This window comes from Brassica oleracea, chromosome C7, assembly GCF_000695525.1.
Source record: "Brassica oleracea var. oleracea cultivar TO1000 chromosome C7, BOL, whole genome shotgun sequence".
Lineage (NCBI taxonomy): Eukaryota > Viridiplantae > Streptophyta > Magnoliopsida > Brassicales > Brassicaceae > Brassica > Brassica oleracea.
In genome coordinates this window covers 28,260,866-28,274,814 of record NC_027754.1, presented here as the reverse complement: position 1 = coordinate 28,274,814, position 13,949 = coordinate 28,260,866, and the positions used below count along the sequence as shown (strand labels likewise).

General features: G+C 39.3%; 2 protein-coding genes across 3 annotated transcripts; both read right to left on the bottom strand.

The window, feature by feature from the left end:
• Positions 1 to 1,167: 1,167 nt before the first annotated feature.
• On the bottom strand, positions 1,168 to 7,221 carry LOC106305777. Its single transcript, XM_013742157.1, has 4 exons — positions 6,914 to 7,221; positions 6,239 to 6,449; positions 1,410 to 6,140; positions 1,168 to 1,315 (listed from the first exon to the last, which is right to left on the bottom strand). The coding sequence occupies exons 1-3, from the start codon at positions 7,073 to 7,075 to the stop codon at positions 1,411 to 1,413; spliced, it is 5,103 nt and encodes a 1,700-aa protein (XP_013597611.1). The 5' UTR covers positions 7,076 to 7,221; the 3' UTR covers positions 1,168 to 1,315; position 1,410.
• Positions 7,222 to 8,072: 851 nt separating this feature from the next.
• Positions 8,073 to 10,477, bottom strand: LOC106305778. 2 transcript variants are annotated; one of them, XM_013742159.1, is made up of 10 exons: positions 10,148 to 10,477; positions 9,857 to 9,898; positions 9,655 to 9,782; positions 9,508 to 9,579; positions 9,285 to 9,424; positions 9,087 to 9,201; positions 8,912 to 8,992; positions 8,695 to 8,832; positions 8,510 to 8,597; positions 8,073 to 8,418 (listed from the first exon to the last, which is right to left on the bottom strand). In XM_013742159.1, exons 1-10 carry the CDS (start codon positions 10,368 to 10,370, stop codon positions 8,288 to 8,290), a joined length of 1,158 nt encoding a protein of 385 aa, XP_013597613.1. In that variant the 5' UTR covers positions 10,371 to 10,477; the 3' UTR covers positions 8,073 to 8,287. The 2 variants fall into 2 exon arrangements, with proteins under 2 accessions (XP_013597613.1, XP_013597612.1); XM_013742158.1 differs by having other exon boundaries at positions 9,857 to 10,040; positions 10,290 to 10,469.
• Positions 10,478 to 13,949: the final 3,472 nt, after the last annotated feature.

Here is a 13,949-nt window from a genome sequence, read left to right as displayed (position 1 = left end):
TTATCTATTTCATTATTAAAAGAAAATTAGTTCATTTAAAGTTTTGATAGAATTTTTTAATCTCTGTTAATTAATATATTAAGATAATCACTAAAATTGTTCATTAAAACTAATAGTCTATAATTTATTTATTAAAATTAATGACACATCCTAAAATTATGGAAACTGTGACAAATCAACAAAATTACTTCTTAAACAATAGTATAGATTTGTAAAATATTATATATTTCATTATTAAAAGAAAATTAATTACATTTAAAGTTTTGATAGCAATTTTTAATCTCTGTTAATTGATAAATTAAGATAATCACTAAAATTGTTCATTAAAACTAATAGTTCTATAATTTATTTATTAAAATTAATGACACATCCTAAAATTATGGAGAATGTGACAAATAAGCCAAATTACTTCATAAATAATGGTATAGATATGGTCTAAACTGTATAACTTATAATTCTAGGCAAGTGCAATGGTGTTTTTGCATAGTGTCCAAAATGTTTTACAATTTTTTAAGAGTTTAAAGCATTTTTCCAAATTATTAGAAACAAAAAACATTTGTTTGTTTCTAAATTATTAGAACTTGCATAGAGCTTAGTAAAGTAATGAGACGGGCCTGCATAAAATAAAAGAAGAAAACTAAAAAGCCAAGATCAAGGCGTGGTGCAACTAAAATAGCCAATATGTTCTTCTTAAGCATATATGCAGCCCAACATGCGAGCTAGGACGTTAAGAGAACAATAAGCTCTGAATCAACACATCACCTTGAGAGCTGCTCGTAAATGAAACAGCTGACCCCCACATCCTGTTTCAGCGCGGTCCTAACTGATCATCTTTGATTGGAATTACTTAAGCTCTTCCATATAAGCATCCATGCCTTGAGGAACACATGGTTCCTCCTCCAGGAATTAACTTCTTCATAGATGTACACTAGCAGAATGGCAAAGACATCAAGAATCTATTTGTTAGGACTTACGACCGAAGCGTTGAGCATATCCTATTCTATACAAGGTTTATATTGTGTCAAATTCCCTACACTACAAGAAAGGCCACATTACGTCCATCGGAAAAATCCATCGAGACATCATCTGACGTTGTTGGAGACATTTTCAGAGCAATGTGAGAAGAACAATATTTGAATATATCACCTTTCTAATACTAAAAGGTAATACCAAAATATCAAATTATTTTATAGAACATAGTAGAAAGAGTCATAAGGGTTCACAAACGATGCAGAATAACAAAATAGAAGAAGCATACAAACGAAATAGATAGATAAACATAGAGATCCCTGTGTTTACTTGTGATAGAAGGCACCTGCAAAACCAAAAAAAAAGAGAGAAATTTTTTTGCTTCAACTTTTACATTCACAAAGAAAAATACCAAAATATATAAGCTTATTAAACATTACCTTAAGTTTTGTTGAGAGGATACGCATCAGAGATGAGCTTCTCGTCTTCTTCATACACCTGAAGGTTCTTGGACTTCATAAGAAACTCCAAAGCCTCTTCATCAAACTCAACCAAGTAAGCCATCTTCACAAGCTCAGACAACCCTCCGATCAGTTCTTCCCTCTGCCACATCGCTCCTTTAGCAATCACCTCAGCGAAACACGTAGCGTACTCCAACACCTTTCTTTTCACACACGCTTTCTCCATCTTCTCTGCGTACACGATTCCTTTCTCCCTCTCCCACCTTATCATCCTCTTGGCTTTCGCGACCAGCTTCTCTCCCTTTGACGGTAGGTTCAACGTATACTCTGTAGAGATCGTCTCCGGAGTTTCAAGAACGTTGAGGGTAACAAGACCCTGTATGATCTCAGAACGTTCCTCTGCTTCTATCTTGAGAGACGGATCAGAGAGGAACCCTAGAATGAGCCTCACTAGCCCTCGTCCAATCAGATGATTCTCTCCCTGCTCGGTCTTGACTCCGTCGTCGGTTAGCTTAGCTTCTGACATCTCGACGCACTTGGAGATCTCTTTAACACCGAGTTTCCTGTAAATCTCTGTAAGCTTGGTCTGTGACAAGGTAGGGATGCTTGGAGATGGGTACCACACGAAGACAGGGGACTCTGTGAAAAGATCTTTTAACAACAAATCATCAGCAACGAACACATCGCTCTTATCACACAGCAAGATCCCTCCACTGTTGCTGAAATCTGGTGTGTTTACGGGCAAACGAGAGATAGATTCCGACAGAAACTTGTCTGCTTTGGTTGTGTAACTGTGTCGAGCCACGAATCTCCAAAACGCACAACACTCGTCGTAAGACAGCCTCTCCTTGGTTCTCTCCCAGTCTTTCCACAAAGCACAGTAATCTTCCACGGACGGGCTAGCTCTCACCTCAAACGCAGATGAGAAGAAGCCAAGAAGACGACTGTCGTAATGGTTTTCAAGAACGTTTAGCTTCGTGCCAAAGAGTTTGTCTTTGTCATAGACAACGCAGCTAGAGACATCTGCCCATTTGCACTCGCTAGGGATCCAGATACGGCCCGCAGACGCACTACCTCTCTCAGGTCTCCACTCAGATTTAGAGAGAAACCGATAAATCCTGGAGATTGCGTCAGAGTCAGAATGATTGTAAACGTGGGTCGCAAGCAACCTGCAAGCCTTGGCTGAATCGTTACCAACTCCAATAGCAACAAGCTCTTTCTTGAAACCTTTAAGCTCTGTTCCATAATACTCTTCATCGATGAAAGGGCCATCACAACGCTCTAACTCCCAGGTGTTATCAAACAAGAGACACTCTTCGGGACAGCGGTAACCAGCGTGCGTCTTCAACCACTTGACAGAAGAAACCTTATCAAGAAACTCTTTAGGAAGTAAACCATATCTATCCTCCAGCAAGAAGGTGATGCACTTGAGAAGAGAGATAGCACTTAAAGGAGTGATGCGAGACGGATCAGGGAGGCTTATGGAGCTAACCACATGCCCCATGCCTTGTCTCATCTCAACCGTAACCCCCAAGCTCTTTAGATCATTCTTGTAACCGTATATGCTCTTCCCGTACCAGTTTGAGCTGTCGTTGATAAAGGGGAGGTTTGCTACGAGGCGGAGATGCTCCCAGTCTTGTTCAAAGAGGATGCAGTCTTTCGGCGCACGGAAGTCGCCGAGTGTGGTGTGTAGCCATTGCAACTCTTTGAAGCTTTTCATAAGCTCTTCAGGGAACTTGTGACTGCTTTCCATCAGTTTCTTGTAGCATGAGAGGAGAGACATGGAGGTGTCTCGGTTTAGACAGGAGGATGAAGTAGCTTTCTGCTTAAACGTCCTCACAAAGCCTTTCACAGCTTCTTCAAGCTGGACCACAACGCCGATCTGCTTAAGCTCTTCCTTGTAGGAAAAGATTTTGCTTCCGTAGAAACCCTCGTCGATCAAAGGGAAGCAGTCAAAGACTGAGACGAGACAGCTCCATTCCGGATCAGGTATGAAGCATTCAGCAGGAGTTTTGTAGCCATTCTTTGTCTTGAAACACTGAGAAATTCTCAGGAGACTGATCAGCTTCCAAGGACTGAGATAGCGCATGCAGTCAAGTACTAAGAGCATCGCTTCGGCTGTGAGATAATTCAGCTTTGAAGCATTCAAGTGAGAAACGATGAGACTGTGATTATTAGAAAACTGAACCACAACGCCTAGCAACTCAAGCTCCTTCTCAAACCCCTTGAGGTTAGCTTCACCGTAGCAGTCCTTGTCAATGAAGGGGATATCACTGATCAGCGACGCAGCTTTCCACTCTTGGCTGTACAAAACAGCACCATCTGGAGATCTGTAACCGGTAGCTGTCTTAAGCCAAGACCCTTTTTGAACGGCTCTGATGAAGTCAGCTGGCGAGAGGAGCTTCTCTCCTAAGTACCTGATGAATTTAAGAATCGAGAACACATTCTCTCTCGACAAGGACGATGTCTCAGCTAAACGCATGAGGTGGTCACCGACAAACTCACAGGCCTGGCTGAACTCAAACATGACACCAGCAACTTTCAGCTCTTCTTTGTATCTCTCAATCTCCTTCCCGTAGAAGCTTCTATCAACTAGTGGGATATCAACGAGGATCGATCCGCCTTGGAGAATACTTCCCCATGATGAAGTATGGTAAAAGGACTGAGAAGGTGGTCGATAGTCAGAGGAACCATTCATCGTTGTTCTCAGCCAGCTTCCTCCTCTAACTGAGTCCATAAACTTTGTTGGAAGAGAGTATCTGTTACAATGAATCCACTCCAAGAGCAGCAAAGCATTCTCCTTCCTTAGAGCACCGGACAAGGCGGGTATAGCTGCGTTCGGTGGTGTTATCTCAGGTACGTCTCCAGCGTCGGCGTAAGATTTCAAGAAGGGGAGAAGCGCTTTGTGACTAGAGAGAACACCAGCGAACCTACCGGAAGACAGATACTCTTCCCAAAGCTCAATGTACCCGTCTTGTCTCCACGGATTTGAGCCGGTTAAGCTAATCCATTTGCCTTGGCTAGCGGGAACAAGCACGCCGGTTCTGCTTGTGTTGACGTTACCGTAGTTGTCCACAAGCGGCATGTCTTTGCAGCACTTGACACCCTCGTCTTCTGTTAAAAACTTTCTGGAGATTGAGTGATGCAGAAAGTGTGCATACGCAAGGACGAGCCTCTTATCTCCACCAAGATTCTCTAAGAGACGTTTTGTGTAATCGGAGAAGCTAAGAGTGGTGACTTTGATCTTCCCTTTGAACCAATTAAGTACTGTATCCTTCTTGGAACAAGCTCTCAAAACTACCAGGGTTGGCTGTGGCATGAAAACAAAGTTAGACATGCATCTGAACTCATCGCTCCAGTCAAGTAACCACTCCTGGTTCTTGACTGTCGGGAAGCACAGCGTCCTAGGACTGAAGTCAGACAAACTGCTGAGATAGGTCACTCCCTTTCGGACAACGTACTTGAGAATCGGAACTTTCACCATGTTGGTCCCCTGAAACATGGACTGCCAATTTTCAGCTACGAAAAGAAGAACCTCCACGTAAGTATCTTCCGACACGCTCCTCACGAGATCGCATCCCTGGATGCACTTAGCGTACCACTCGTTGCTGACTTGCTTCAAACCCAAGAAGTCAAGAACGCCGTCGTTCTCCGCTCTGTCAAAGGAAGAATCCAAAACGTAGATACCATGAGACGAGATGTTGTTCAGACTCGCCTTCTCTCTTCTCGCTTTCACCAAAATGTCCCAGAAGGCAGGAACAAGACGACCCACTTCGCACGGTCTGTGGAATAACTTCTGTCCTGAATGCGAGACGCTTGGTACAATTTCCTCTGCACAGACCTTGGCCTTGATAGATTCTCGGACAACGTTCAGCTTGGGGTAGCTAGATTGCCTAACAGGCAAGAAGTTAAAAGCAGGAAGCAAGCTGGAGACAGGAGCATCCGTCTTCTTCACCAAGGATGTGAACGCGTTGACAAAAGCTGAGGGTACGCAGTTGAGAATCCCTTGGTTCCATATGTCGTCAAGGAGTATGGTTTCTCTTGAGGATGCTAAGATGAAGTCCGCTTGTATGATGAAAGGTAAGTTTGTGACCATCTCTGTCGGAAGAAAGGCGTAGATACCAGGAGAGCTGTCACCGCGGCCAAGACGCTCTCCGAACGGAAACGCTAAAGTGATCACCCAGTCCTCAACTTCGGATCTTCTTTCCACACGGTTCTCATGTCTCACAGGGAACTTCTGCCTCCACATGTAGTAACTGCACTGCTTCTCGGAGTCAGTTTCGCTAGCGGAGAGATGGATGGTGTAGGACTCAGCGTCAATGCTCTTCCTCGTCATGAAGTCAGTTTCGCTCACGATACCGATTGAGTTCACGGTGCTGAGGTTTGGATTCTGGCAGTGTTCCCTGATGGAGAGACGCTTGATCTTGGAGAGGAACAAGAGGACTTCAGGGTGGACACTAGAGAGCTGTTCCTTCACCGGCTTGACTTTGTCACCCTTCAAGGGCAAGATTATGGTTGTGGTAGGAAGAGCAGAACCTGAGCCGTAAATCCTTTGTATGTCGGCAGGAGAAGGATGATGGTCAACCCACTCGGGAACGATGTAACCAAGGCTGCAGTAGCTGCAAGGGTCCTCGTTAAACCGGATTTGGTAGCCTTTGCTGAAGATGTAAGGCCGAGAAGTGATCAGAAACACACTCTTGAAACCGATTCCTGCCACCATGAAGGAAGGAAACAGAACACACAATGTAATGTTAAGAACAAGGGTTTTGTCTTGAGTTCAGTCATAGTAAAAGACAAAAGTATAATACCTTTCTCTCCAATGTATCCACGTTTTCGGTTTCCTTTTTTGGTGGACCTTCCAACACTGCAGATGGACTCAATGTTTTTCTCAGAAAAACCCTTCTCATTGTTGAAGATGAGGAGAGTTGCCGGAGCTCCAGTGGCTGTGATGTCATCCGATGTGATGACAAATTCAAGACATGGATCCACACCTTCAGGGTACTCATTATCCTCAGCGTTCTGCGAAAAAAAAATACAAAGAAACAGAAATATTAATGTCTAGCGGCATTACCAAATGTATAGAAAGATAACAAAAAGTTTGTTGCGTTGTGATCTTTGTAGCATATAAAAAGTCTTAACTATTTTCTGAACACAGTTGCATTTACACTTCAAAAGTTAAAGCTAGAAACAATTTACGTTCATTGGTTTTCTGTATATGTGTGTGAGAGAAAGACCAAACAAGATTCTAACTGTATACAAGAAACCAAGGCCACAATCATATGAAACACGATGAGTATGAATTCAGTTCCAGTTCAACATTTTCATGTAAAACCATGAGTTTCTTTTAGCACGCTCAAAATCAGACCAGCTATACACATATCTTTAACCAAAAACTGTACGGATAAATCTGACAATATAGAAAAGCCGAAATAAACAGAGAAACAGAGAGGATAGTACATTAGAGAGAAAGAGAGTAAACTTACTTGGATAAGCTCCATGAGGAAGTGAACATCCTTGGCGTAGAGTTCAGCGGAGAGGTTCTTCACGGCCTGATGAAGATCCTCCGTCAACGGATTCTCATCACCCCCGATAGAAAACTTAGTCTTCCTAATCTGATCAATGTGTTGCTTTGCTGCTTCGGCCATTTTTGTTTCTCTTTGTGGTTTGGTTTCTCTCTGCGTGTGGTGAAGCTTTTAAAGAAGAGAAGGCAAGGAAACTTCATGGGGAAGATAAACTTGGGAACTAAGGAGTCCCTGTAAACGAAACGATGATGGGACACACTCTTCGTACGGGGAAAACCAAAAGACCTAAACTTGATTGGTTGCCCGTAAAGGTATAACTGTGCTGTGTTACCACCATTAACTAGCAAAAGTAATGCCACTTCCTAAATCAAAGTATAATCTCATTTATTCCTTCTTTCCTTTATTTCTCTCTTTTTAAATGTGTACACATTCCTTTACTCGGTCACGGTCAACTCCCCCGGTATAAAGGAAACCGGAAATGTACAGTAGTAACAGTACCACTCCAATTCGAATTACATCTTCTCAATTCAATCTCAAACAAGGTCCCTCTTTGTATGAACAGAAAATAATACTCCTGTTTCATAATAGATAATGTTTTAGAAGATTTTTGTTGTTTCAAAATAGATGATGTTGTGATATTTTTATGTTATTTTTAACTTTATTGAAAACTGTGTAACCAATTAGATGTTGTAGTCATTTTTGTAATTAGTTGGATGACTTTTAAATTATATTTTTAAAACTACTTTTTAGAGAAAAGTAAATTTCTTAACCTTTGTACATTAAGAAATAACATCACAATAATCATCTATTGTGAATGAAACGGAGGAAGTAATAGCATTATGAAAGGAGAGCGAAGTAAAACTTCATAGGGAAGGTAAACTTCGTAGGGAAGGTAATCTTGGAGAATGCCAAAAAGGCAGTATTGTACTGTGCGTTCCATTAACTAGCAAAAGTAATACCACTTCGTAAACCCAAGTATATAGTATAAATCAAATTATTTCTTCTTTCGTTTTGATTCTCTCTTTTTACAAGACTTTAACAATCGCATCTCCTTTAGTTAACCGCGGTCACAGAGTCAACTTGAACCGCAATTGTACCATAGTAACCGTACCAATGACAGAATTCAAAATTTCATCTTCTTGATCCAAACCAGGTTCCTCAATTCAACAAGTAACTACTCTTCTTCATCTACTACAATTTCATATCATTAATCATGAACAGAAAATCAACAGAAAGGAAAGATCAACAATGCTTCCCTGCATTCTTGGATCTTTTACCATTACCTGAAGAATCAAGCACCAACAAGCTTCTACATTGGTCTTTGTTGTAAATGTACTAAGAGCTAGCCTCTGCGATTCTTATGTTGTAATTATCTTGCAAAATTGTTTTCGAGTCACTGATTTGTCTAACTTTCTTCTGCGTCTCTCGCCGTTTCTTTAGCTTGGATAAGCTAAGTGAACCTTCAACTGAAACCATTCATTGATGAGGAAACAACTTTCTATGAATAGAAATCTACGAGTGAAAAGAGGATAAAAAAGAACTATGCTGATGCCATACCTTGCCATTCCCATACAACCTTTTGTTCACCCTTTATGATTTTCGGATATCTATCTATACGTGAATCCTCTTGTATCAACTCCTCAACCTATAAATAAAATCAACCAGGAATATAAAGAACTCAACATAAAATCGAAAATAAACAATGAGATTCGGTTATAGACATGGTAGAGACTAAAGGATACCTTAGTCCATAAGAGAGGATCTCTTCTTTCTCTAGGCAAAAGGAGATGATCACGCAACCGTGATGCGATAACCCAAGGCTCGCAGTTACTGTCTGCAGAGTTCGATGTCACTGCATTCTCTTCCAGGAAGTCACAGACCTAACGTATCAGATTCAAAACAAAGACTTAGACACAAAGACAATTTGATAATTGATTAATCGAGATTCTGTAGGTGTACCTGGTCGTATAGTTCTTCGACTCTACTTGAAAAATGTCGCTTCCGCTGGATTATCCTAAGCAACATTGCGCATGTAACAAGCTGTACATCTCAACACTGTGAACAAGCTTGAAGATGTTGATCAAGTACACTAAACTACTCAAAGACATGTTTTTTTTTTCTACGAATAGATTACCATTGCGCAGGAGGACGAGACAATAACGATGTGCTGCAAGAGCCATTGTTGTACGCGGCAAGTCAAAGGCTTGTAACTTTCCATTAGCTGTTCAGGGCACTTCAATTCATTGATCCTTCACATCAACAGATAATAATATACAAAGTAAGAAAATCTTTAGCAACGAGGAAACTTCCACCCAATGATGAAAATACTAACCCATTAGCATTAGTCCTCATCTCTAGCAACTCTGCCACAGCTTCTACTGCCTTTGCTTTCACAAAATCGAAAGCAGACTCGTCAAAGTTATCCATGAAACCGCCTATACGTAGATCTTTCCAAACACCATTCTCTGGAACCTAAAAGATAAATGAAAACAGCTCAGTGCAATGCTCACTCGTTAAACAACAACACTAAATTTAAAGAAGAAGCAGAAACTTACCCAAATGGTCCCGGTACCATAGCATTCAGTAAGAGCATATGCCTCACAAACTATTCTCTCGAAATGCCTAACCTGATGAACAACAACACAACCAGTTGCAAACATGTTTAAGCCAAACTAAACTTCGGTTAGTATATAACTCAATACCAGTTTCTTAGTTGATTCATTGATAGCTCCATCTTCTATACATAAAGTCCCTTGCTTTCTGTAACCATGATTACATTGCAACTTCCCTTGGTGACATTCCCCATTAACCGGGCATGGTTCACACGAATCTGTGGCAACGAAATTGAGCTGAGAAAGTGTCAACCATGAAGAAAGAGATCAACTTTATGAATCTCGAGCTTACCTAAATCCGAGTCGATGAAATCTGAGTCACTGTCGCAGAAAGATTTAGGGTCTGAGGCCAGATGCTTAGCGAGGAAACTGCAGGTGAAAGCTACTGCACAAGCGATGAGCAACATCGTGAGGAGTTTAATGAATTCTTCCTTGGAAGGGAAGAAGCTTTGTGGTGGCTCGAGTAGTGATCTGATCTGAAATCTGAGTCACTGTCGCAGAAAGATTTAGGGTCTGAGGCCAGATGCTTAGCGAGGAAACTGCAGGTGAAAGCTACTGCACAAGCGATGAGCAACATAGAAAGATTTAGGGTCTGAGGCCAGATGCTTAGCGAGGAAACTGCAGGTGAAAGCTACTGCGCAAGCGACGAGCAAAACCGTGAGGAGTTTAATGAATTCTTCCTTGGAAGGGAAGAAGCTTTGTGGTGGCTCGAGTAGTGATCTGATCGGAGAATGAGAGGATTTAGGGTTCCTCCGTTTTGGGGTTTTGGTTTCCGATTTGGGTCGCTTTCTTGGTATCGAATCCATCTTTGCTCAGTATGAGAAACTGAAATCGAAAAATAAGAGTTGAGAACAAAAGGAAAATGAAAACTAATTTCCCAAAAAAAAACAAGTCTGTATGTTGACGCTTAATCGATGGGCTTTTCTGTTGACCCATTTTGAACCCGGATATTAAGTTAAGAACATGATTAACGAGAAACAGAAACCTTAACTGTTGGGTATTATTAATACAGAAGCAAGACATGTGCCCTCGAAGATTTGAATGTAACTAAGAGCATCATCCTTATTGGATAGTTTCTTAAAAATAAATTCTTAGCAGATAAATATTAATAGTATAATACAATTTGTACTTTTAATTAAAATTGATTTTCTTATAAACGCTTAACTCAATAAAAACATGACATTTGTCCTATTAATTATTGCAATGTTATAAATGGATGTCCATAACCGACCCGGTCCACAACCGGCCCGGTCCATAACCGGCCCGGTCCATAACCGGTCCGGTTCATAACCGGCCAATGCTAGAGATAGAGAAAGTCGACCGTGAGTAGAGAGAGAGAGAGAGTCGGCATCTTGCATTTTCCTTATTAGATTATGATTTGTACTCTTTCCATATTTGTATTTCATTTCTTTAATCTTTCCATTATTCTATGATGGTGTAATTCTCTATATATAAAAGGGTTCCTGAATAATACAGAAACATAGACTTTATTCTCTAGTTTCACAACACGTTATCAGCACAATAAAATCTAAATCCCAAAGCTAAAATAAATCGTCTAAAACCCTAACCCTAATCGGTGAACATCCTTAACGGCGAACCATCCTAATCCCGATCGCGAAACCTTACATCCCGATCCTTGTTTGCAATCTGTTCCCGATCAGCTTCAGCTCAAGGCGTTCCTGATCCTAACTCAGACGATCTCGGCTTGTTCAACCTCAGCTCGCAAACAAGACGATCTCAGACAGCTCGCGGACAGCTCGTAACCCGATCAGCACGCTGGACAGCTCGCGTTCCCGATCTCAGCAATCAGACAGCTCGCGACAACATCAGCTCGCCTTCCGATAAGTTCCAGCTCGCGGTTCATCTCTTTGGTTGTCCATTCAACCCTACTTGAGGTTAAAGTAATTTGAAACCTTAAAGAGAACCCAAAATCGAATTTGATTGTTTGATAAGAATCGAAACCATAAAAACTACAAACCCTAATAGTATGATCTAATGTTGAAATCAAAACCATAGGGTAATATATCAAAACCCCAATGAGTAAATCGAAGCTCATAATCATAAGTTCGATACCCCAAACCCTAATCGAAATTGATTGTTTGATCAATTAAAATCGAAACCTTAATGGTTTTGAATCTCAAAACCCCAATGATCTAAGATCAAAATCGAAACCCTAGTTTGCTAAGATTGAAAACGAATAACCATTGTATTGATTGCATTGAAACCGTTTGCTAAGATTGTAGCCGTGCGGCTTGTTTGCATCATGCATGCATAATAGTACGAACTGATTGCATATAGAATCTGAATGCTAAGATTGAACATGTATGAATCATATACGAATGACCTATTTGCATCATATCTAGAATCCGGATTGCTTGAGCATATTGATTGCATTCACTTGAACACTTTTAAATCTAAATTATGAAACATATGATTTCAGATGTCGAAAATCAACAACTTGGATTTTGCTTCCCTAAGTCTCTCTAGAGATAATTACTTGCAATGGGCACTTGATGCTAAGATCATCTTAAAATCCAAGGGACTTGGTGAATGTATCACCGATGGCAATAATGCAAGTGAGAAATATAGATACAATGATATTAATTATACGCCATCATCTTATTGAGAGTTTCAAAGATCAATATTTGACTATTGAGAATCCTCTAGACCTTTGGACAGAGTTGAAAACGAGATATGATCACCAGAGAACGGTGTTATTACCAAAGGCTATGTATGATTGGAGGAATCTCAGAATCCAGGACTTCAAGTCCATTTAAAATAGTTTCAAAATTGAAACTATGTGGTGAGGATATAACGGATAAGGATATGCTTGAGAAAACCTTTTCCACCTTCCACACTAGCAATGTGAAGGGCTTCACAACTTATGCTAATCTGATCTCTTGTCTCTTGCTCGCTGAGCAGAACAATGAACTGTTGATGAGAAACAGTAAATTGAGACCTCCTGGAAAAAACCCATTACCTGAGGCACATGCGACCGTAGAGGCTAAGAAAGAGTCGAACCATGTCCAGAGTGATAGCCAACACAACCGTGGTCGTGGAAAATATATTCCTTTAAATTAAAATACAACTATTTTTAATCTAATTCACCTAGATTGAATTAATTGTATATATTGTATTTATTTGGTTCTTCATCTTAAATGTATAAGTATATTTTTGATTTTGTAATAATTTGGTATATGTTAATTTTCAAAAATAAAATTAGAAAAAAATAAAGTGATGATTGGCATAAAGTTGCATAAACACACAACCAATAAATTTTAAAACTGAAATTTTTTTCTTTACTTTAATGTCAAAATTATTGTTGTAAAATTTATTTTTGAAACCACATTATATATAAAATTATTTTCCGTTTTAATTTTTATAAATATATTTTTATTTTATATGTTATTTGGAAAATTTAAAAAGGAAACTTAAAGAAAAGAAAAAAGAAAACAAAATAAATTTTTGTTCATTGAAGATCTTAGTTTATGTTATATAAATAATATTTTGTTATAATTTGAGAAATATATTTATTTAAATAAAATACTTATTACTTTTAAAATATATATTATTTTGGTTAAGATTATCTTTTGAAAAGAAGATTATTTTGTGAAATTGGGGTTTTTGCCAAAACTAACCCACAACTTGATTTTAACCCCAAACTTATACCCAAACTTGAATCAAATGCAAAACTAACCTAAAAGCCTAGTAAAATTACAGCTCAGCCCCTTGTGACCAAACAAAAAAACAGAAGCCATTTTTACGAATATAGCCCTAGTAAATCGTCTGAGTCGTCTGAGATGTTGGAAGTCGTCTGGACGACTGAAGTGTAAGTCGTCTGGTACCGGTTTATTTTAAAAATAATTTATAAATCTTGTAAAAAAATATTTTGATGCGTGAAAAATAAAAATCAAGTAATTATAAACAGTTTTAAGTGATATAAATTAAGATATGATAAAATTGATTTGTTTTGAAGATAGATGAGTGGAAGTAGTGAATCATGAAATACTTTGGTTTAGGAGTTTGGCAAACATATGTTGTAGTATTGTATGTATTGTTAGGGTTAGATTTTGGAAAACTAAAATGTTTTTTTCAAAAATTAGTTTTCACCTATATGTGTTTATTTATGTGTATAGTAAACACTTTTCAAGTTTGATTTGATTTTATGAAGTCTTTAACTAGATAATTAAGTTTAGGGGTTATGTTTAGGGTGTGGACGACTTATATTTCAGTCGTCGGTTGAATAATTTACTCGGACGACGTATATTTTAGTCGTCTGTTGAATAATTTACTCGGACGACTTACATTTCAGTCGTCTGGTGAAGAAATTAAAACAGACGACTTACATGTAAGTCGTCCAGAAGAGTTTAATATTTTTAGCAGGA

Excerpts from the sequence above, each read along its gene's own strand:
- LOC106305777 (XM_013742157.1), bottom strand. The coding sequence starts at position 7,075 with ATGGCCGAAGCAGCAAAGCAACACATTGATCAGATTAGGAAGACTAAG. Across the intron at positions 6,450-6,913 it reads TCCTCATGGAGCTTATCCAA|AACGCTGAGGATAATGAGTA; the intron begins GTAAGTTTACTC and ends TTTTTTTCGCAG. Across the intron at positions 6,141-6,238 it reads TGGATACATTGGAGAGAAAG|GAATCGGTTTCAAGAGTGTG; the intron begins GTATTATACTTT and ends TCATGGTGGCAG.
- LOC106305778 (XM_013742159.1), bottom strand. The coding sequence starts at position 10,370 with ATGGATTCGATACCAAGAAAGCGACCCAAATCGGAAACCAAAACCCCA. Across the intron at positions 9,580-9,654 it reads ATGAATCAACTAAGAAACTG|GTTAGGCATTTCGAGAGAAT; the intron begins GTATTGAGTTAT and ends GTTGTTCATCAG. Across the intron at positions 8,993-9,086 it reads TCTCGTCCTCCTGCGCAATG|CTTGTTACATGCGCAATGTT; the intron begins GTAATCTATTCG and ends TGAGATGTACAG.